Genomic DNA, 23,552 nt, shown 5'->3' on the forward strand with positions numbered 1-23,552 from the left:
CATCCGCACCATCTACACCTCCCTCTACAACGAGCTGAGGAAGGTGGTGACCATGGGGCGTCACAGCCAGCCCAGCTCCACCTCCTACCTGGAGGACCTGCTGTCGCACCTGTCGGAGCAGCTCTGCCACTTCACCCAGGCGCGCATGGAGATGGCCGACCTGTACGAGAAGATGCACTCGCTGGGCAGCCAGAAGAGCATCAACTCCGACGAGCTGGTCACCACGCTGGAGGCCGTGCTGCACAAATACAGCTCCAAGTGGGTAACTCTACCACAGAGAAGTACTTTCTACTCAGGGCCTGTACTTGTACCTCAGATGGAAATATTTGACTTTCTCTTCACTACATTGATTCGCTGTGTGAATCTGTTCAGAAGTTAATGCATCTTCCTGCAGATAAACATTGAGGTTATGAACTTAGGAATCAATCGTACACAATGAGTGTTAATACTTGCTTTTGTATTTTTAACTCTGGACTTAAACACTGTGATCATCCCCCCCCCCCCCCGGTTCAGTTTGCATTAAAAAAAACACAAAGAAAGTAACAGAGCGAGTGACAGTTTGAGGTTAGAGGAGGAAAAGTTTCTGCTTCATCCGGCAAAGTCCAACTTTTCCCCAGAGACGTGTCAGTGAATCCGAGGCTTGCAGCTTTAGCAGGAACACAAAGTGCTCGTTGGAGGAGGAGGAGGAGGAGGAGCAGGAGGAGGAGGAGGAGCTGCTGCTGCTGCTGCTGCTGCTGTTTGAGCTGCAGCAGGTCGAACTGTGACACATCACTAATTTAACTGTGTGCACTGGAGGGTGAAGGCTCCCATCAGTGTGTGTGTATGCAGAGGCAGCAAAGAGACGACTGTTTTCAGGTCACAACAAATGAGGCCGGCTTCTGTCTTCACTTCTGTTTTCTTGTTTAACGACCATCCTCCTCTTCCTCCTCTTCCTCCAGGTTCCATCACCCCATCCTGGGCCGTGTGGAGGAGGGCTTCCAGACGGAGGTGGACGTCGTGACCCAGTTGCTGCGCTGCCAGGCTCAGGTGTCGGAGTGGCACTTCCTGCCGGCCCTGCTCAGTCTCCACGGCGCCAACACCAAGCTCACGGCCTGGGGTCAACTCTTCCAGCGGCAGAAAGAGACGCGCAAACATCTGTTCGGAGGCCAGTCCCAGAAGGCCGTGCAGCCGCCGCACCTGTACGTGTGGCTGCAGCGCTTCCAGGCGGTGCTCCTCGCAAAGTTCAGCTTCTACTTCCACGAAGCCCTGAGCCGGCAGACGGCGTCCGCTGACATGAGAGCCCTGACGGCCCGCACCGCGCCAGATTACCACGGCAAGATCTGCACCTTCATCCGCAAACACGATGCCAGCAACGTGTCGCTGGTGTTTGACAACCGTGGCTCAGAAAGCTTCCAGGGCCACGGCTACCACCACCCGCACTCGTACCGGGAAGCCCCGAAGGGCGTGGAGCAGTTCCCCGCCGTGGTGTCCCTGCCGACGGGAGAGCGGCCGCTCACGCACTGGCCCAACGTCATCATGATGATGGGAGACCGCGCCGCCGAGCTCAACACTCTGGACAAGGTGGTGCACTTCTACGACGATAAAGTCCTGAGCACGTACTACCTGACGCGGCCCGAGCCGCACTTCACTCTGGTCGTCATCTTCGACGGCAGGAAGACGGAGAAGGATCTGCACATCGCCGCCTTCCTGCAGGAAATCTCAAGCTCGCTGCGGAACTCGAAACCCTTCAGCATCCTGAAGCCCGGCTCCAAGGGCTGAGCGCCGCGCGGACGCCACAGGAAGTCGGAAAAGACGATTAACTAAAATGAAACCTGCCCAAATAATAATAATAATATCGATGCACTTTGATTTAAAATCTTCTTGTTGATTTGAATCTCATTTTTTGCCAAAACTTTTTCAGACCAAAGACATTTTGTTTTCTCCCTCAGATCCGGACAGTTTGTTGTCAGAACTTTATTTTAAATTTCTCAATGATTTTAATCATTTTGCACCAACGACTGTTTTAACATGTTTATTTCTCAGTTTTAAAAGCTTCTATTCACATGTTAAATAAAGTTTTTGTGACGACTGAATATCTGAACCTGAAATATTCAAGATTTATTACTTAATCAACATGAAAATTAAAGTATTGTGTAGATCAGGTGATTTATCATTCAGACTGACACTGTTCAAATATCAATCTGTATGTTGAACTTGTTTTATCTTGTGTAAGGAATCAGATTAGAAGATATAAATATATATAGAAGAGCCTTGTCAGTAGTTTGCTGATATGAAAACATATTTGACAGAATAAACGATGCAGGAAGTACACACGTGTTTGTATGATGACAAAAAGGAGCCACTAGCGTACAGAACACACTGGAGGTTTATTGAGCGTTGGAACAAAACATTCAGCGACGTTTCGTTTAAATAAAGGTTTCGTTCAGTTGATGGACTTGAATGCTAATTTGTTCAGCTTTTATTTATAATATAAATACAACACGTCGATACAATCCATTTGGCTATATGAGCTCGTCTCTAGGAAGCTCGGGGTTTCAAATACAGCAACACTAACGGACAAAAACCATTTCCTTAATTATCAAACACATTCAGAGAAACCTCCCGGCGTCGAGTTAAAATGCACCAACATGTGATGATGCTACATGCCAAGTACACGACCCTATACATCAAAGTGCAATGTCACAATGGGTTAATGCTAGAAGTCATAATTCAGTAAATCTACTAAACACTTTAATGATTATTTCATTCGGAGTGCTGCTGCTCTTGGTTCAGGACATGCGTGAGTGGATTCAACTCCCCAAAAAAGACAAGGATTAAAAAAAAAAGGCACTTTCACATACACACACTCACACACACGCGCACGCACACACACACACGTCACGTCTCATGTGAATCACCAGCCCGGTTGGAGGCCACATTCAGTGTGCTGTTCAAGTGTTGTTTTGGGCGTTTACACACGGAGCCCCACCCTGTTAGCTTATTGTGAATTTAAGGTTAACTAGTGACTTTAGTCTAACAAGCAGGTAAACCATTGTTTGGACACACACACACACACACACACACAAACACACAAACACACACAGGAAGTGGCATGCTTCTTTGCACTCGTTTTCCAAACTTGCACTTGCGTGTTCTGGCACTCAGGGCAGGCATGAATTATCTATCGTCTATCACTATTCTAGTGCTTCTGCACTTAACAAGGGAGCAGAACAAGGGCAGGCAAGCAGGACTCACATACACACACGCACACACACACAGACACACACACACACAGACACACAAACGAGAATAACACCACACAACCACCCCCGTCCCAGAAAAGCTCAGTCCAACCTCCACCAGTCGACCATCACCCTGTTTGAAGCTCGGGTCCGGGCGTGGGCTTTTTTTTCTTCTTCCCCTCCGAGAAACATAAGAAGGCTGTTTTAAAAAAGTTTGGTGAGTCGCCGCAGCAGCTCTCTGAACATTCATTAAATGGCTGAACAGTCGTTAAATACAGGAAACATTCATTAAATATCTGGACGTTTGGCGAAGTTACGTGAGTTTGGTGTCACTGACGACCTCAAGAGGCGTTTTCGTGGTTTGAGGTGAAAGTGAGCGTAGCAGCTGAACCGAGTCGCAACATAAAAAAATAAGAATCAGACGTCAGGCGGACGTCGTTGAACCAGTGTCGCTTCACTCCGCCGCGTCCTCGTCCTCGTCCTCCGACCCATCAGCCCCCCCGCTACAGATGCAGCAGCCAATCAGGATAGTTAGGTTTTTTTTTTGTTAAAGAAAGAGAGCAGCTCTTCATCTTCATCGTCATGACAGCACAGCCAACATTCACGTCACTGAAACTACATTTTACTGGAGCTGGACTACACCCCCCACGTCTCCCTGGCCTCGGACGCTCCTTCCTTTAGCTAACCTTTGATAAATGCTTCAATACATGGAGAAAGTAAACTCCTACACACCTAGAGAGTACACACCAACCTGACAACACAGAAATATCATGGCATATCATATCATAGCTCATATATTATATTTTATTACTACATTAAAACCCTCTCTTCTTTCTACCCTTTCTACCCTCATGTTGATTATAAACATTAAGCAGTACCCTGATCTCCTCTTCTGGCCCAGTTTTGGCCCGGGTAGGCCTGATTCGGCCTCTTATCGGCCTGGTTTGGCTCACATGGTGCAGGATTTGTCCAGAGGTGGGGGCAGAGGGGGGGTGCTGCTCTTAGGTGGGACTATGGGCTTGGGCCTCAGGGCGGGGGGCCTCAGCGGAGCCCCCATTCGGGCGGCTGCCACGGGTTTGAAGGAGCCCATGGTGTCAGGGGAGGGGTTGGCTGGTCTGGGGGGTCCAGGCGGGGGCCCGGGGAGCGGGCTCATGGGGCTCAGAGGACTGAGGGGGCTCGGGGTGCCGGGGGTCCCGGGGGTCCCAGGTGTGCCGGGGGTGCTGGGGGTGCTGTGGGGGCTGGGAGACTCGGAGGAGCAGGTGTTGATGGGGCCGTTCTTCATCTGCTCCAGAGTGTCCAGCACCACGTCGGGCGCCGGCCGGCAGCCCTGACGCTCCAGGTGCCGCAGCTCGCCCAGCGCCACCGTCACCGTCTCCTCGATGTCCTGCAGGGGGAGCGAGGACGATTTTATTTTGGTGCAGCCTCAGAAAATTAAATAATAAAAAAATGATTGACGCAGCTTAAAGTTGATCTTTAATGATGATGGTGTGTGTGTGTGTGTGTGTGTGTGTGTGTGTGTGTGTGTGTACCTGTGCCAGTGTGTCAGGGTCCAGTGCTCTGCTTCGATGGGAGTCACTGAAGCCATGTTGCCCGCTGCTCGAGCGCCGGATGGGCGTGTCCTCAGGTCTTCTCAGCGAATCATGTCGGCTCACGGTCATGGTCACAGCGGCAGAGCGGCGGCGGCGCTCTGGGCTGTCGAGGGGCGGGGTCAAGCCCTGACCCCGCCCCAGCAGCAGCTCCCTGGGACTGAAGTGACCCGTCACGGGCGGAGAGCTGCGCTCCATGTTCCCGTGGTTGTCGTTGGAGCGGCCGAGCGGACGTCGGAACAAACCGTCGGTTCGCTTCCTCCTGTGACTGAGATCAGGACGAGCAGACATCATGAGATCATGAGCCGAGAAACAATGAAATGATCTAATAATTAAAAAGAATATAATAAATAAATCAAACGATTAATCAAGAAAAGAATCTGCATATTAATTAATAATGACAGAAAGACTCAGGATTAATGAGGTGAACGAGAAAAAAAGGAAAACGATGAAGAGGACGATGATGAAGACGAAGAATTTATGAGTTTTCTATATAAAACCTTTAAATTTGAAACCTTGAGTACATTTGACTACTATTACTAATAATAACCAGAACACTTGTTTGAATGCAGGACTTTAAATGGAGCCTGTTGACACTTAGTTCTCTACACTCAGATCCTCAGACGTGCGTTGTCGGGGACGATGCTGACGAGGAAGCGAGTCACATGAGAAACAGCTTCGAGAGCCGCCTGATGAAATTCTCAGGTATTTTTAGAGGTGAGAGAACAAGATGGCGGACGTGTTCAACGGAAGGTGTCTTACATCACAGACCTGTTATAGGTCTCAGGAGGTCGGATGTCGGTGGGGGAGCTCAGCTCGCTCCTGGACCTCTTGTCGTCGGTGCTGCTGCTGCCGCCGTCGCTGTCCGCCTTCTGACTGAGCGTGTCGGACATGGCGTCGGCCCTGAGGGCGAAAGAGAAGACGCTCGGAATTCAAGACGAGTGGAGACAAGAGGAGCTGAAGCAACACGAGACTCCGACCATCAATTAAATGATCGATAGCTTGTGGTTAGTGACTCCTTCAGTCCAATAAGTCTGTTAATCAACAGGACGTGAAGTCGAGCAGGGAAATCAAGTCCTCACAGATCCGTCACTGAGCAGAGTGAGCCACTAACGCTGAGAAGAAGCCGAGAATCTGGTTTCATGGTGAAAACACAATTTACACACAGAGCAAAACGTATCCCATGATTCATTGGGCTTCAGTGACAGAGAGATAACGGCGACACCAAGCGATAAGACCGAATTCTCCGATGACGACATTTTAAAATGCATCAGAAACACACAAAGGAGGCGGAATCCATCTTTGAGAAAAATGTATTTAACGTGTACTTTTATTTCATCAATGTCCCATCTGCTAACATGGAGGAGGCCGGGCTTATGACCTATACTGCGGCCGACCACCAGGGGGAGATCAAGACGTTTTGGCTTCAATTTTGGGAGCCGTCACGTCGTCCATCTTTGTTTACAGTCGATGATTTATTAAAATCTTTGTATTGATTTTCTGTTTTAATTCCAATAGAACTTCAGTGTAAAATAAAACAAAAACTGGGCAGAAAAATAATCAATAATTTCAACGTGTGGGTAAAAAAGTTTAAACATTTATTATTGTTTAATTTATATACTTTCACACAGTGTCATTAAAAGGATCTTTAGTGAAAATGTATTAAAGGTATTTCCGTACAAATCGCCGCGGCCGTGCACTCGCCTGTCCTTCAGCACGATGTACTGATGAGGCACCAGGCCGTGGTTTCCGTTGAGTCGCCCCTCCCACCAGTCATGTGACGCTCGCTGGAAGAGCTGCAGGGACGCTCCCTTCTTGAAGGAGAGCTCGCGGCCCGAGCGGCCCACGTAGTCGAACCTCGCCACCGCCTCCACGCCCTCGCCCTCTGCCGGGAGAGAGAGAGAGAGAGAGGGGGGGGGGGGGGGGGATGATAAAAGATAAGGGGGACGTGAAAATAGAGGTGAACCTGAACCTGTCAATCAGCTGTCTCTGAGGGCTTTGTTCCTCCCACGGCCCGACCAATCAGAGGAGGGCGTCAAATAAAGTCCATTCTGGTAAATCAGATGGCGAGAGGAGAGGAGAGAGGAGAGAGGAGGAGAGGGGGGGGGGAAGGAAGAAGGCACTGAGGGAGCGAGGCAGGGAGAGAGAGTGGTGGTGGTTGGGGGTGTGTGTCTCCATGGCTGCAGTTGCCTTGGCAACCTCTCTCCACCAGGAGACAGCGGGATGGGAGAGCGTGGGCGATTGTGTGAAGGTCAAGGGTCAGACGTACCCTCGTCGCTGGTCTGGGTCTCGGTGCCGGCGTCGGGCTCGGCCTCCTCCAGCGCTCCCGGCTCGCTGAATGGACTCTCGCTGGGGGGGGGAGGGAGAAGAGAGAGATTCTGTTCATTCCTTCATTCATTCATTCAGCGTGGAAACAAAGGGGGGGAGGAGGAGGAGGAGGAGGAGGAGGAGGGGGAGGAGGAGGAGGAGGAGGAGGAGGAGGAGGCGCTGCTGAGATCAGAGACTGTTAATGAAATGTCTTCAGCAGAATGTGAGGAGTTTAGTTTCAGATGTAACAGGAGCAGACATTTTGGTTAATACACTAATAACTGAATATAAAAGCGTGTGAGTGAACTGGTCTGCGGGTCTCACCAGTACTGGTCTCCAGTCATGCACTTCTCGTACACCGGCCCGGGCAGGTCCTTGGTGTCGGGGAAGATGTTGTCGTGGTGCAGGATGACCGTTTTGACGACCTCGTTCACGTGCGCCTGACACGCCACCTGGTCCAGCGTGTCCGGCGTGGGCAGGAGGGTGGGGCCAAACACGATGGCCAGGTTCCCAGCATCCATCATGTTCTCATCGCTGTACTGGGAAAGACTGGGGGGAAGGGGAAATCAACAGTTAGAGTGTTCTCACATCTCCTCACAGCTCATCGGCGTTTGGATATTAAACTGTTGCTTTTAAATCTTCATTCAGTGCCTGTGGTTGTGTTTCCAGGATGTTGTTGTTTCCAGCTCCCACAGGAAGTGAAGTATCAATGGAAATAAAAAGATCCTCCCTCCCGCTGACAGCGCGGCTCCCGGCTGCACCACACTGACGCTGAGCGCACCTCGTGGCCTTGCTAATAAACGCATCAATAAATTCAGCTGATGCTTCACACCTGCAAATCACACCTCACGCCTCCTTCCCAACTGATCTCTCCTCCTGTTTTCATCCGAGAGGCTGCAGAGTTTTAACAAGCTCAGTTTTATCATCTCCACTTGTTGTAAGTGAGCAAACCTTCGCCCCTTCATAGTAAAACAGCTTTACGGCCTCTTCCACCCATCATCGGCTTTAACGCCACGTGGGAAACTCTGGGAAAATGGAAAGAAATGAGTGATTGTCATTAACCGTGAAGTGGCTGGTTGTGTGTGAGCGGATACTCACTGGTTGAGGAAGGCGAACAGATAACGCATCACCACCAGAGTCGCCCTCGGGACGCCCAGCAGGATCTTGCGGACGCACTGCGCTCTCTCGTAGAGGTTTTCTATTCCTGCAGCAGAAGAAAAACACAGTCAGACTCCACGGCGCCGCAGGGAGAGCAGCCGCCGGCTCCGTATCTCTGCTGAGGAGGGGATGAGTTTCAGAAAGACAAAGGGACAATAATGAGACGCAAAGACAAAGGAAGTGAGAGGGGAAGCGAGTGTGTGAGCTGAAGACGGAGAGAGAGAGAGAGAGTCGCTCTGAGCTCCACAGCAGCTCATGTGCAGATGGAAGTAAATTCTCCAGGTCACATCACAGAAAAGCTGTTTTCAGACTCATCAACTCTGGAAGATTTGCTCCTGACATTCTGTGTAGTTGGTGTTTGTGAAGAAGCAGCAGCAGGTTGTCGGGTCCGACTCGTTCACACCAACAGGAACATGTGGGGAACATCCAGGCGAGGGGCGGAGCCTGGAGAGCAGCAGGAGGCCGGACATGACGTATAAACTCTGTGGAAAGATCAGTGTTGTTGTTTACAGCTCATCCACACCGGCGTCGGCCCTCAGCACCAGAAGATCTGGAACCTCCTCGTCTTTCCAAGTTGACGTCTTCGTCGTGTACGGCTCCTCTTCTTCATCCTGAGATGTTTGTGTTCTTCCAGTTTCAGAAACATCAACATGTCCCGTTGTTTTCTCATTTTACTACGGGACTGGCAGGAAGAAGTAAAATATCCAGAGCAACAGACTTCGTTCTCACAAACTGCCCCTCTGGAGAATCTCAGGAGAATACCCAGAGTTCAGTGCAGGTCTGAAAGCAGCTCAAGTCTCCAGTGTCTCGCACAGCAGCAGTAAAAAGACGAGTGTACTCACGGACGCAGGAGATGAGGTCGTTGAATCTTTCCTTGGGGAACAGCGGGTTCTCCAGACCCCTGAAGTAGAGCTTCAACACTCCGGCCACAGAGTTGATGTCATGGTTGCTCTCCTCGTCGATCAGCGGGTCATTACCTGAGCGAGAGACAGAGCAGGTCAACCGGGAGCTTAACCACACGAGGCTGCTGAACGTGTGACCTTCAGGTGACCTCTCACCTCTTTCGAAGGAGTTCTTGATATCGTTGACCTCCACCTGAGATCCTGACACCCGGAATATGCCCTGATGCTGGAGGCCTGTTGGGAACAACCTTCAGTACTTGAGTAGCTGGTGAAGCTACTAGAAAAAACAATATATATATATCAATATGTAAATGATTAAAACTCACCGTGTAGATTGATGTAGCGGATGCAGCTCTCCACCAGCAGGGGTATGGCTTTGGTTGAGTCCTAGAAACACAACTAGTGTTAGTCACTGTTTATTTCTTCATTTCATTCGGATTCTGCTTCAGTTTAACTCCTGGATTGTGTAAAGTGAGGGAGTCGCTCTACCTGGTGTTTGCTGTGAGAGTTCTTCCGCCCACGACTGTAACAGAAGAAAAGAGAGAGAGTCTTAGTTTCACAGTGAAGTTGCATGATGGGAAATAAGAGTTATCATTAACGTGAGGAGAAGGCGTGAAATGAGGCTTCACCTGGTAGTTAGCAGATCAGATTTATAACCTGCAGGGGGAGAAAAAGACAGGAGGAGTTTTAAAGGTCACAGATGATGATGATGATGATGATGATGATGATGATGATTGTGTGAGACAGTCGGTGTTGGTCTCACCTTCTGCTAAAGCTTTCTTCAGGATGTCGTGTTTGGCCTGGAGTTTGGAAATGAGATTACTTCCTTCCAGATACTCGCGGAACTTCTGAGGATTGAAGAATAAAAACAGACGTTAGGTTCAGTGTGTGTTCTGCTGTTTCGACTCTTTAAGTCTTCTGGAATTTGTTGCTGCTCTCACGTTGAAGTAGAAGAGCTCCGTCTCCTGATGATTGGCCCGTCTCTTGGCCAGGCTCGGCTTGTTCAAGTAACCGTCCGACACGCTGGACTTCACCGACTCGGAGGACGGGCTGTGGGTGAAGCTCTGGGAGACGTCGTAGTTGTCCAGCACCGTCACGTCCTGCAGCGTCGTCAGGGTCGCACCCCAGGTCTTCTTCACCTGGGGGGGGAGACAACGGAGTCAAAAAAGGAAGAATTTCACTTTGCTATTTATTTTTAAACAGTTTTGTGTCACTTTGTGGTAACTCCTCCAAGTTTAAACATCATTATGATCGATAAAGATCTGGTCTCAGCCTGAACGTCACATCCAGAACTCTCAAACATCCACCGCTGCAGGAGTCATGGACAAGAAACGCTTTCACTTTGTATCACTCAGAAACTTTAGGTTTGATAAAAAGGTCCTGAGCTGCACATCAACCTATTTTCCCATCACTGGGTCTAACTTGTGTTCTCTGCTGCTCCTGTGTCGACTCTGTGAACCAAAAACTGAAATGATTTCCTTCACTGCGGCTTCACGGATCACGAGATATGAATTATGGATTTGTAATTGTTTCACGGTGGCGTTTCATTTTTCCTAAATGTTTGATGAAGAGTGTGAGCGCTCGAGCTCCACGTTGTGTGTGTACGACACAGGCACAGTGCGCTCGTGAGATTGGTAAAGATATCAGCTATAAAAATGTTTGTGTGCAATAATCAGGGCGTGTTTACGTGTGTGTGTGTGTGTCTGTGTGTGTGTGTGTGTGTGTGTGTGTCTGTGCGTGTGTGTGTGTGTGTGTGTGTGTGTGTGTGTGTGTGTGTGTGTGTGTCTGTGCGTGTGTGTGTGTGTGTGTGTCTGTGCGTGTGCGCTGCTGACACGTGCAGATGCAGCTCATTGATCCGGACTCCTTCAGCGGTTCTCTGCCCTTCGAGCTGAGTGGTCGGCTGCTGACAGGAGGCCGCAGCAGCTCGTCGCCTTCAGATGGTCCCGGGTTATTTTTGGAGGCAACATCTGTTCCATTATCACCTCATTAAAAAGCGTATGAATCACTAATAACTATAAAAAAAACATTTGAATTCATCATGAGAGAAGCTTTAAGCTGCAGAGTAAAATATCTCAATAACTAGAGGACAGAGTTACAGAAGCTGAACGGACAGAGGCAGGACGCTCTCTCACTATATTAGTGCATCTGTACATTTTGTGTTGTTATATTTTTGTGTGACGGACTGGCAACATGTCCAGGTTCCCCCCCCCTCCACACGGATCGTGCGTCTCACCTCTTCATTCTCGATCTTCAGCGACGCCAGGCGGGTCTGGAGCTGAGTGAGACGGAGGGAGAGCTCGGCCTGGACCTGAGGCTGGGAGGCGATCTGGGTCACCTGACAGGAAGTGAGACGACAACGAGACGGTCAGAGTAAATTAAACTGTTCGGAGACTTTCTGTAACAATCTGAGCGTTTCAGTGAAACAAAATAAAATGCAAATCACAAAAATCTTAATAAATGAAACTTAATCGTCCAGATGTTTTTACAAACTGGGTGTACTGACTGCGTCTCCCATGTGGGCCTGGAAGCTGAAGCGCTGCGGGGGGCAGAAGGCGGTGGGGTAGAGGCCCAGCAGACGCTGCCGGTCGCGGGCGGGGTCCAGGCCCTCGACGGCGCCCTCCAGCACCTCCAGCCCCGCCCTCCTGGAGGCCTCAAGGCTCAGCTCGGCTGATAGGTAGGTCTTCAGGGCCCGACTCAGACTGGAGTGGTACCCTAGGTCACAACACTGGGTGCAGGGGGGTGGAGGGAAGAGTAGAAGTTCATATATAATATAAACATATTCAGTAGATATATGACAGAGGGCGATGGAGACGCCTTGGCTTCACTTTTCTAGAGCCGACAGCCTGAGCAGATCATCAGTGAACGTCCACTCACGTCTATGATGTCCGGCAGGTCGTGGATGTAATACTTGAACACGGAGGCGTTAGTGGCCTCCAGAGTCAGCAGGTACTCGTTCCTCGCTTTAAGAGCCTTCAGCTTGTTCTCCGAGTACTTTGCCTTCCTCTGATGGAGAAAGAACCAGAAGACATGATCCATCGCTGCAGCAGCACATTAACAGAACACGTGTCACGCGGTTGATGGAACCGATCTCGCACCTTCTCTCTCATCTTCTCCATCTTGCGTGCGGCGTTGCGTCTCTGGTGGCGCTCCTCTATCCGCAGGCCGAACACAGGCTCCACCCCTCCGCTCGTCGCCGTCACGCCCTTCACGCGGCCCTCCTGACGCTCCGCCTCCCGCAGCTTGGTCTCCGCGTTCACCGTCTCCGAGTGGTACATGTGGTAGGTCTTCATCACCTAGGCAACAGCAGCTCGCATTAACACAAATAACTGCAGAACAGGATTCCAGCTCAGTCTGGATCCACGGTTTCTATTCATCAAGGTCACCAGGTCCAGACTAATCTGATTTCCAGTGTTTGGACAAGAAGCTTTTAAGGTTAAACTCGACACATGACGACCACAGATCTGACATTTTCTCCTGCAGAGGATTTTAACAGCTATGAAAAATAAAGTCGCACATGAACAGACGTTCACAGACATTTTTTCTCTGGAGAACAGTGTCGTGTTGTGGATGAAAACAAAAAGTCGCCAAAAATCAACTCTCATCTGCCAATGTTTTTTATTAAAGCACCCAGAGGAAACCCTGCAGATAGGATGTGAATTCTGTCTGTAGCGTTTTTAAAAACTGGATATGAGGACATCTGAGCCTGTTTTTTTGAACAAATCCTGCAGGAAGGTTTTCTTTCTCTCTTTCTGCAGGTCAGTAGACTTTTGAATTTAGATATTTGATGCCGACACTGATTTGCTGCGTTTCTGCTTTAAAAGCAGATACTTACGGTGTAAAGCTCGTTCAGGAGCTTCATGAGATCTTCCTGAAGCTGAAAGATGATCTCTTTGCTCTGAAAGACACAAGGAGGAGAAACATAATGTGAATACACACACACACACACACACACACACACACACACACACACACACACACACACACACACACACACACACACACACACACACACACACACACACACACACACACACACACACACACACACACACACACACACACACACGGTAAAATCATCTCCATCACATTGTAAAGATCATTATTTTAACTTCACTTTCAGAATCTGTCACGTCGTCCATTTTGTATTTACAGTCACACAGATGAACACTGAGCTCTGCAGGCTCATCTCCACCATCACATAATTGATTATATCCGGTTAAAGGAAGTATCATGGTATAAATCATAGTATAATGATTAAGTGAAGCACTTGAGTAAATGCACTTTACTTTCCACCAGCGCTCTGCTCCTTCGAACAGCGTCTTTAAGTAGAAGAGATGATTCTAATGCAAAGTAAAGGCCGTATTCCCCTGAGCTTCGCTGAGCCTCCTCACAGTTTAGCAAATTAAACACACGTGCACGCGCGGCACCGCCTCCAACTTTAGCTCCACGTGTTCATTATTCATCTTCCGGCTCCTCTTTTATTCATGTTGACTAAAGTGCAGCGGCGGCCGGCAGCTATAAACAGGACGACCCCGTCACGGCGCCGCATCCCCTCAGAAAACCAACAACAGGAAGGGAGGCGGACGACTGCGTGACCATGGCGACGGGCTCAGCTGATGTTTCCTCTGCAGGCGCTGTGGGATTCATTCATCCTGGAATTCCTCAGTCATTTTGGCATAATGTAATATTAATGTGGCACCGGGCTGCCACATAACTCCTTCCTGCAGACCGCTCGGCTGTTTAATGCATGAGAGTGAAATTCGTTCCGAGCGCAGGCAGCGGAACGCGGCTTCATTTCCTCGTTTCATTTATGAATTAATTTGTTTGTGTGTGTGGTCAGGTCCATTTATTTATGTGCAGCCGCTGGGCCGTCCTGATGGATCGCCGGTGTTCCTCCACTCTGACACCCGGCGGAGGGAGAAGTGCTCAGGTCCGTCACGTAAAGTGGCTGCAAACGGATTCTTAGATCAGAACGAGACGTGGAAACAATATGAAAACAGCTGCAGCTGCTTCATGGAGTCGTTGAGCTCATCGCAGGGAAATGAAGTTCAAGTATCACGAGTAAAAGTAAAAAGAAGGCGTAGTGAGTATTTGAGTCAGCAGGACGATGACAGACGAATCTTTGGATAAACAGCGTCTCTCTGCTCACCCTCTTCAGCAGGCGGGCCGAGTCCTCGCTGATGTGAGTGAGGCGCGTGATGACGTTGTTCAGGTAGAGGTCGCTGAGCGTGGCGTGGTCCTTACTCTCTCTCCTCACCTGGAGAAAAAGGAAAAAACGGAGTGAGGAACGTCTCAGGGTCTCGTTGTGAAAGAGTCGAAAGCAGAAACAAACCTGGTTCAGCAGCAGGTACCAGCAGTTGACCGGAGAAAGCAGATTCTGGTCTTTTCTGAAAGAGAGATGGAGCAATGGATCATTTAGGGGCAAAGGCACAAACACACACAAGATCAACACACACAGACACACACACACAGAGTCCTACTTGTATTGCTGATGATCTTTCGTGCTGCGTGTCTTCGCCATGAACCGCTCGGCGAGCTTCTCCAGGTTTCGGGAATATTCCGTCTCGATCTCTGACTTTTTCCTGAAGAAGTCCTGCAGGTCCTGAAGCAGCTGGACCCGCATCTCTGTCTGCTGCTCCAGGCAACGCTGCTGCTCCACCAACTGCGTCCGCACATCTACACACACACAGACACACAAAGGGACACGCGGATGTTGTTCGTTTGATCCACTGCAGCAGAATTACTAGAATACGCTTTCGAAGGCGACTGTGCTTATTGTGCGTTCGTCTTTCTGCCTCGTGATGTATGACGTCTATTGATTTTTCATTTCACCCCAACAGACGCGTCAGATAATCGGTCATTGCTTTTATTTGGTTCCATCATCTTCTTGTTGTCATGCAGTGAAAAAAACAGAAAAGCTCACAGGCCCCATTTTTCATGGCGGTGTAGTAACAACCAGCGCTTTGACCTTTCAGCATCTTCCTGACCTTGAAATTCGCTTTGCCCGTGTGTGTGTGTGTGTGGAACCAGCACAGGACGCACTCTGCACAGGTGGGAGCTTCCTGGGGATTTAACCGATGAGAGCAAACTAAATATTTGGAGCAAACGCAGATCAACATCCCCCCAATGTTTACAAAGCTTTATGGGTAAATTAAGTGTAATTTACTAAATGAACATCAGGCTGTTTTGACTGAGATCATAAAAGTCCCGAGGCAAATGTTTCCTGATGTTCAAAATCAAGTTGAGTCATTTTCTCAACCTCTTCCTATTTGTTGAGCTGTTTCCCTCCGATGCCGTCATTGGCTCAGAAGTTTCAGACGACGTGATTGGCTGCGAGAACGTCTACAGATGACCACACCCTCTGAAGTCCGTCCACCTTCCTTCAATCAATCAATCAATCAATCAATCAATCAATCAATCAATCAATCAAATGTTTCTGTAAAGCCCATATTCACAAATCTCAAAATGTCTCATAGAGCTGAACAAGGTGCGACATCCTGTGTCCTCAACCTTCTTACACTTTACTCTGCTGCGTCCAATCAGTTCAATGACGGTACCCGAACGCCCAAATGCCCACCACCTGGTGGCGCTAGAGGATCAGCAGAGTCTGTGGGATTCATCCTCCGGGGACCATGAGCGTGACAGTGGGAGATAGTCAATGAGATATAAAATCTTTTTAATGTTCTGTATGTAAATCACTCCTCCTCTTCCTCACTTCACTTTCACCGTCTCTCTGTTCTTTTAAAAATTGCTGATGAAGACAAACTGACCATTTTTCTCTGAGGAGTCACCTTGGACGACATCGTCTGACCGCATTAACACACACACCTACACACACTGACACACACAGACACACACAGACACACACACTCTTTGAGTCAGTCCAACAGTCAGCATGGTAATGCATGGATGCGCTTGTGCTGTTTCAGAGTCGAATCTATCTGCAGCAGGGAGAGAGGGGGAGAGCGAGCACAGAATACACAATGATAACTCCACCTCTCTCTCTCTCTCTCTCTCACACACACACACACACACACACACACACACACACAAACACACACACACAAAGACAGACACACCAATCCCCTCGGGGGCTCTATCCACTCCACTACCTGTTGTCTTGGCAACCACACACTGTGTGTGAACCATGTGATGAGGAAGGTGAAGACGAGAGCTCGAATCTGCTGCATCGATATCTCACACACACTCACTCACGCGCACGCACACACATGCACAGACACACACACACACACACATGCACACACAGTTTGCCGGACACACTTCATAGATTTCTACCGGAACTACCATGGCCTCTGGTACCCACAAGTCTATGAAACTCTATTACTGTGTGTGTGTGAGTGTGTGTGTGTGTGTGTGTGTGTGTGTGTGTGTGTGTGTGTGTGTGTGTGTGTGTGTGTGGGTGTGTGTCCTCGGTGTCGTTACGCTGTCGATATCTTACTAATTTAAAATGGCTGCCATCTCACGTCTCTGATTTGAAACACTTTCTTTCGCCTCAGATCAGCTTCTCCATCGTGAGCTGCTGAGTCGTCATAGAAACGAGTGGCGTCTGTGGAAAGGGCCACACACATCAGCAGGTTCTTTTGGTTTCAGGACTCAGACGACATCATCACTGTCATTTGTCTAATTTGATCTAAGAATTTATTTGCTTTAATTCTCATTTTCTGAACACGATTACATTTGAAAGCTCAATTGAATGTCTCTCTTCCTCTTAAACCCATTTTCACTGCTTCAACGTCATCGTCTGACGTCTTCTTGCCGTTTATTTAACATCAAACGTACCTGATATTTACTGTGATGTAATATCTCAGTGAACTCACGGACCAGATCTCCTCAGCAGTGTGTGTGTGATGCAGTGCAGTGAACGGAGCGACGCTCTGTGGAGCTGTGTGAACTCTTTACGTCTTTTCCTTGTGAATCTGTTCATTCGTCTGTGGGGATTTCAGACTCTGCATCAAAGAGAGTAAATGTTTAAACTTCACTTCCTCTTTACATAAAGTGTTCAGCAGAGACCGAGCTGCTGCTGAGACGCAGATTAAATCATTTGTTCAGTTAAAATCCTCAGTGGAGAGAAAACAAGTTTCCCGTGGAATCACAGCTGTAGAATGTGGTTGTGGTTTTGGATTAACCTGCCACTCATTTTCTGTGTGAAACATTTTGTCAATATGAGAACACGCTCGTTACAAGTCGGAGGTTTTGTGATCAGACTGTACGACATCCGTCATGAGACACATCCAGTTTAAGAAGCCGGATGGTTGACGTGGAAACTAAAGACTGATTTCCTATTATTTTCTCAAATGTCTCAGAAATATTCATAACTTCACGTGATTCGCTCACGACTGTAAAATAAACTTCAACAACCTAAAGGTGAGTTTGAGGCCTCGTGGGAAAACAGTACTTTGGGATTTTGTAGGATAAAAAAAAATTAAAGCTGAGGATTAAAATGTTGGTTTTACGTTTGTTTAATCGTAAATAAAAAAATCTCTCCGAAGCTTTACTTCGAGTAAAGTCTCAGCAAAACAAGTTGAGTAATTTGTTCATCAACGTATTTTGATTTGGATCCTTCAGTCGATATATAAACCACAATAAATCCATTAGTCAAGAACATAATCGGATTAACTGCTAATGAGAATAACAGCCGCTCAGCGTGTGAAGGAGACAGAGAACGAGGTTTGACTCTGCAGAGCAGGACGAGGATTCCAGCAGATCCACAGAGCGGCTGAGATTATATCAATGAAACTCCTCTGCTTGGATCACAGTCAATTGGAAGTGAAAGGAGGAAATCCGCCGCGTTTTCACCTTTTGAAGTCTGAAACGCCTCTCCGCCTCAGGAAGCTCCTCGTGTGTCCTCCTAACACCCACGACGAAGAGCCTCGGCCCGTTTGATCCGAGCTGCAGTCACAATGAGCCGAAAACTCTGACACAGGGAAAGAGAACCGGGCGGAGGAAGAACTCCCCGAGCGTAAAAAGCGTTTGTCTGGTGAGAATCTCCGGACTGATTCCATCTGAGAAGCTTCCACAGGAGCAGACAAAGCGTTCAGGTCACGCACCAGTGAAGGTCAAAGCTCGAAGCCGGTGAAGAGGACGATGCAAACAAACATCCTGGATCACATTACATTTGCTGCTTTAAACATCAACAACACTGAGTTAAATCCAGATGTTCACCGTGTAAATGAGATTCATGGTTGTCACGTGCACACAGATCTGGTCTGAGGTGGTTTATCAAAGCTGGATCACATCTTCAGAATCCTGTCATTTGTTTAAATAAAGGAAAAAACATTTAAAGTAGAAAGATCATCTCTGTGTCCGTCAGTGCTCGTCTGACAGAAGAGTTCATTTCAAATTAAAAACAGCCTCCCATGTAGTTTGATCTTTTTCAAATCATAATTGAGATTTAAAATTAAACTTCCCACAGGAAGTAAAGACCCTGCATCACCTGCAAATCTGTCCTTATTTTAAATATTCAACAAACATCACAGTTTCCTGGAGTTAGGCCTCCACTGCCTCAGCATTATGGTGGAACTTCTCGCCACTACGAGAGCGGCGAGAGACGATAACGATAGCTCGGACCTATCACGACCTATACTGCAACCAGCCAGCAGGTGGCGATTAACACGCTTTGGCTTCACTATTGGGGAGCTCTCAGGTCGGCCATTGTAATTTAGAGTCTGTGTTTTATCAGTCATCAGATAATTTCAATGTCAACTTTATTTATAAGCACATTTAAAACAACTTGGTTGAGCAAAGTGCTTCACAGATCAAAAAGGTACAACAAGAAAACAGCAATATATTATAATACTAATGATAATTAAATACAATCTGCTGGAATAATAACGTTCTCAACTCGAAAAGAAGGCACAACACAAACAGTTTACAGTCGTAGCTACTTTGGTTAAGATGAATTAAATTAGCTTGATTAGCTCCGACCTGAAAACATTCTGAGCTGCAGAAGATGTGAAATGTGAGAAACGACTTGATCCAAACAACCGAGCTGCAGCTTCACAGACAATAAGTAAGAACATGAAACGACTCATCGCTGGTTCCCTGGTTGAGCAGATTCGTTGCTGCACTTACGACTGAAAACATTTGGACTGTTCATCACGCAGAAGACGATTTGAAGACACGACCTTGGACTTGTAATCCACGTTTTACACATGATGACATTTTAGAGACCGTTTATCAATGAAGTCAAGAAGGTAAAGAGTCAAATTAATTGAAGCCAACGTCAGAAGGTCGACCTCCATCCGTCCTGAGGATCCTGCCGAGGGAGCGTTCCCCTCCAGCTGCTGATTGATCATGTGACTCATTAATTATCCTCCGTTTAAAGCTCCACTGTGTTTCACCCTCATTAGAGAAGAGGGTTCGTCTGAGTGTGAAGTTTTATGGTTGTTGGAGACGAGCGAGGACGAGTTGTTTCTATCACAGATTGTAAATAAATCAATTAATAATCAATCAATCATGAAAAGATGGACGACAGGACGGCTCCCGAAGTGAAGACGAAGCTTCTGGTGGCTCCAGCCTCCACCATGTTAACAGATGGGACACGGACGTATTCCTAAAGTTTTGTATCTGGATATTAGTCTATTGATCTGTTTATTTAGTTTAAACACATAAAAATCTAAAATCTCACTGGATTATTCAAACATTTGCAAAAGGAACGTTTGTAAATCTAAAATATGACATCATCTATTCGCTGATTCACGTCCTGTTTGTTGCTGTGATGTCACAAGATTTGGAAGCTGGCCGTTACCATAACGACCAGGTTCAAGGACACAGGGGTAAAGTACTGCTGGATCATCATTAACAAATGGGGACACACACACACACACACACACACACACACACACACACACACACACACACACACACACACACACACACACACACACACACACACACACACACACACACACACACACACACACACACACACACACACACACACACACTGTTCACGGCCTTCGAGTCGGCGCTTCAGAACATTTACTCAGCAAAGAGTCACTTCATTTTCCTGCACCTCCAACCCTCCATCCCTCCATCCCCCCTTCTCTCCTTCCCTCCATCCCTCCTTCTCTCCATCCCCCCTTCTCTCCTTCCCTCCATCCCTCCTTCCCTCCTTCCCTCCAACCCTCCATCCCTCCATCCCCCCTTCTCTCCTTCCCTCCATCCCCCCTTCCCTCCTTCTCTCCATCCCTCCTTCCCTCCATCCCTCCTTCCTGTTCATCTGCCTCTCGTCCTGCAGGTATTCAGATGTGAGGTCACTAATCACCTGCATGCACACGCAGGCAAAAACACAGGAGCTGCAGACGCCACCGCAGCAGCAGCAGGAAACACTTCATCTCTGCCTGGCGTCTGTCTCTCCTCTGCTCCTGCAGCTCTCGCTCCTTCTCCCCTCATCATTTGCATTTTCTCATTAAGATGATTCTCATCTCTGTGAGGAAGAGGAGGTGTCACACGCTGGCGAGGTGACAGTCCGCCACACCAGGAGGGAGCAGCGCACGCACGCCGCAACTTAAACCAGAGCGTTATCAAGCCCACAAATATGTACCGTCAGCACTGAGCTTAATGATAACGCCACCTTTCCAAAAGGCTCCCCTCACCTCAGCGAGCAGACCCCACCTCCTCGTGAGAGAGCGGCGGCCACCTCCTGTGTATACATTACACACCACCTCCCTGCATCGACCAATCAGGAGCCAGAGCAGGGAGGCAGACTTGGAAAGCACATAGTTACAAGAGTGGATCTATACGTTTGGCTCTGGGCAGGAGGCGACAGGGACGCAGAGAGCGGCGGGGCGGCCGAGGGGGGGGCGTGGGGGCTTTATGTTGAGCGGTCATTACAACGCAGGGCATCCCCGAGTGGGGTCTGGCAGGACGCCAGAGCAAGGGCCACACACACACACTCACAAACACACACACAAACACAAACAACACACTCCTCATTTGGGGGCTGTAATGCTCTCCACTACTCTCCATTAAATTTAATCACTCAAAGTCTGCGTTGATTCATTGTGCGTTCAAGTGTGTGTTTGTGTCACGCTGACGGGGGAAATGAAGAATGAGAGGAGGAGAGGAAGGAGGAGAGGAAGGAGGAGAGGAAGAGGGGAGCGAACACACGTCTCCTCCTCCTCACTCAGAGGAGACAGTGGATTTAAAGGCTCCTTTCAGAAGCTGAAAGCGATGGCCGCGGCGTTGGCGGCGGTGGCGTCGTGGGCGTGGGTGACAAGTGAACAGTGTGAAGAGCCATGTGGCGAGAGCGAGCTGAAGGCTGCACGAGGAACAGCTGAATAAATAGAGACGGGGACGGATGTGAGGTGTCACAAAAAGAGAGAAGGTTGCGTCCAATGGCAGCTGCAGGTGTCCGCAGCTAAAGGTCGGACATTTTGAACCGTGTCAGCGGAACAGCAGGTGAAGAAGCAGGTGCTCGACAAAATCCTGCATCACCGCCGCCGGTTCAGAGGGAACGAGGCCGTTAGAGTTTTCACGAAAGGTCATTTCACTGGTCCGTCAAGCAGGGATGGTGGTAACCATGGTGAGGGGAGGAGGAAGAGGAGGAGGAGGAGGAGGAGGAGGAGAGAGGGTTGTCCCACGGTCATGGCAACCACTATTTCAGGACTGATGTTGTCATCATCTTCATCATCATCACCTTAATATGTCACCAGTTTAGCAGCAGGACAGCAGGTGATCCATAGGGACCACACACACACACACACACACAGAGAGACACACACACACACACACACACACACACACACACACACACACACACACACACACACACACACACACACACACACACACACACTGCTGCAGTCACAGCCACAGAGGAATACCAATAGAAAGACGAGGACACACTCGCCCCAGGTCTGAGTGTAAAACCTGCTCAAACACACTCACACACACATTTGGGTGAAATAGATCAAGAGGTTCTGCAGAACTCACACTCACACACACACACACACACACACACACACACACACACACAAAACACACACACACACACACACACACACACACCTACAAAACCCATCCTCCCCCCTCAGGCGCCATGCAGCACTCAGGATGAACCCAGAAATCCTGACGTCTCATGGTGAGGTGTCAGCTCACACACACACACTCACACACACACACACATACTCACACACACACACACACACACTCACACACACACACACTCACACACACACACTCACACACACATACTCACACACACACACTCACACTCACACACACATACTCACACACACACACACACACGCCCTGGGCTGGATCCTGTACATGTGCATGAGGCAGACAGGTGTGTGTGTGTGTGTGTGTGTGTGTGTGTGTGTGTGCGTGTGTGTGTGTGCGTGTAGGTGAGAGAGGGTGGGTGTGACACTGGCTGCAGCTCTTACCTTTGACCTGACTCTCATACTCCGCCAGGATTTCTTTGTCCTTCTTGCTTTTGTTTGAGTTGGACATGTCTCCGCAGCGCGCGTGACCGATCGACAGGTAGACAGCAAATGTTTATTTCCTTCCGCGTGCACGGCCCGAGGCTTCACCGGCGAACATGCCCGCTTGGATCCATCCAGTGCCGCAGCGACACAGCCACAGCGGCCGCGCACCTCCACGCTGAGGAGGAGCAGGGAGGGGAGGGGAGGCGCGTGCAAAATCACGCACGCTCACTGAGAAATTACCCACTCGCGACCGTGACGGCTGCTGCAGACCCGCGCACACGTGCACACCTCATCATCCTGTGGGAGGAAAAGAAAAGAGGAGGTGAATGAATGAGGAGCAGGATGAGCTGCTGCAGCGCGCATGCACGCACATGCACCGGGCTGCAGGGAGGGAGCACCGGGCACACGCCCACTAGGTGGAAATGCAACGGACCACGCACGCACACACTCACGCACACGCATGCAAACACGCACACCTCTGAGGGTCGGTATTCCACTTTGCACATCCTCTGGCGCGCGCACGTGCACAAGCGGAGCAGCCTCACCTCCGTGCACGCGGAGATAATTAAGAAGAAAAAAAAACCGCCGGTGAGAAAATGGGTGTGTCCGCTCTGGAGGCGGGACTAGAGACACACGTGACTGACAGCTGCGGGGACCAGTGAATGACTGAGCGTCAAAGGAAATTAAGTTTAACTTAATAACTTTAATTTATACTAACGACACACACACGCACACACACACACACATACATTTATAAGAGCACTAAGTGGAAAACTGAGGAAACTCTGTGTCACTAATCTTCAGGACTTGTACAAGTGCTCATAGGCACTAAGGCAGCGGCCCCCCTGAGCCAACACACCAGCATGAGGTCCCAGGTATAAACATTCAGACGAGAGGCGACACGTCCCCAACAAACACGAGCAGGAC

General features: G+C 49.0%; 2 protein-coding genes across 5 annotated transcripts in view; one reads left to right on the forward strand and one right to left on the reverse strand.

Moving 5' to 3' along the window:
* Nucleotides 1-2,430, forward strand: part of c23h12orf66 (chromosome 23 C12orf66 homolog) — a 3,562-nt gene extending 1,132 nt beyond the window's left edge. The window contains exons 2-3 of the mRNA XM_034577766.1: nucleotides 1-258; nucleotides 939-2,430. The exon at nucleotides 1-258 is cut by the window's left edge and continues 31 nt beyond it. Coding sequence (XP_034433657.1) covers nucleotides 1-258; nucleotides 939-1,758 — 1,078 coding nt within the window. The 3' untranslated portion in view covers nucleotides 1,759-2,430. The remainder of the gene's footprint in view (nucleotides 259-938) is intronic.
* LOC117757010 (SLIT-ROBO Rho GTPase-activating protein 1-like) lies at nucleotides 2,348-23,214 on the reverse strand. Of its 4 annotated transcripts, none has more exons than XM_034577723.1 (24): nucleotides 23,102-23,214; nucleotides 22,584-22,922; nucleotides 14,655-14,850; nucleotides 14,507-14,561; nucleotides 14,324-14,431; nucleotides 13,007-13,069; nucleotides 12,270-12,467; nucleotides 12,049-12,177; nucleotides 11,678-11,899; nucleotides 11,408-11,509; nucleotides 10,116-10,313; nucleotides 9,938-10,022; nucleotides 9,804-9,831; nucleotides 9,664-9,697; nucleotides 9,501-9,561; nucleotides 9,331-9,408; nucleotides 9,115-9,249; nucleotides 8,213-8,318; nucleotides 7,439-7,663; nucleotides 7,077-7,156; nucleotides 6,512-6,692; nucleotides 5,579-5,710; nucleotides 4,751-5,075; nucleotides 2,348-4,605 (listed from the first exon to the last, which is right to left on the reverse strand). In XM_034577723.1, the coding sequence occupies exons 2-24, from the start codon at nucleotides 22,648-22,650 to the stop codon at nucleotides 4,171-4,173; spliced, it is 3,243 nt and encodes a 1,080-aa protein (XP_034433614.1). In that variant the 5' UTR covers nucleotides 22,651-22,922; nucleotides 23,102-23,214; the 3' UTR covers nucleotides 2,348-4,170. The 4 variants fall into 4 exon arrangements, with proteins under 4 accessions (XP_034433614.1, XP_034433612.1, XP_034433611.1 ...); XM_034577721.1 differs by having other exon boundaries at nucleotides 5,570-5,710; XM_034577720.1 differs by having other exon boundaries at nucleotides 6,488-6,692.
* Between the last annotated feature and the right edge of the window lie 338 nt (nucleotides 23,215-23,552).

Source organism: Hippoglossus hippoglossus, chromosome 23, assembly GCF_009819705.1.
Source record: "Hippoglossus hippoglossus isolate fHipHip1 chromosome 23, fHipHip1.pri, whole genome shotgun sequence".
Classification (NCBI taxonomy): domain Eukaryota; kingdom Metazoa; phylum Chordata; class Actinopteri; order Pleuronectiformes; family Pleuronectidae; genus Hippoglossus; species Hippoglossus hippoglossus.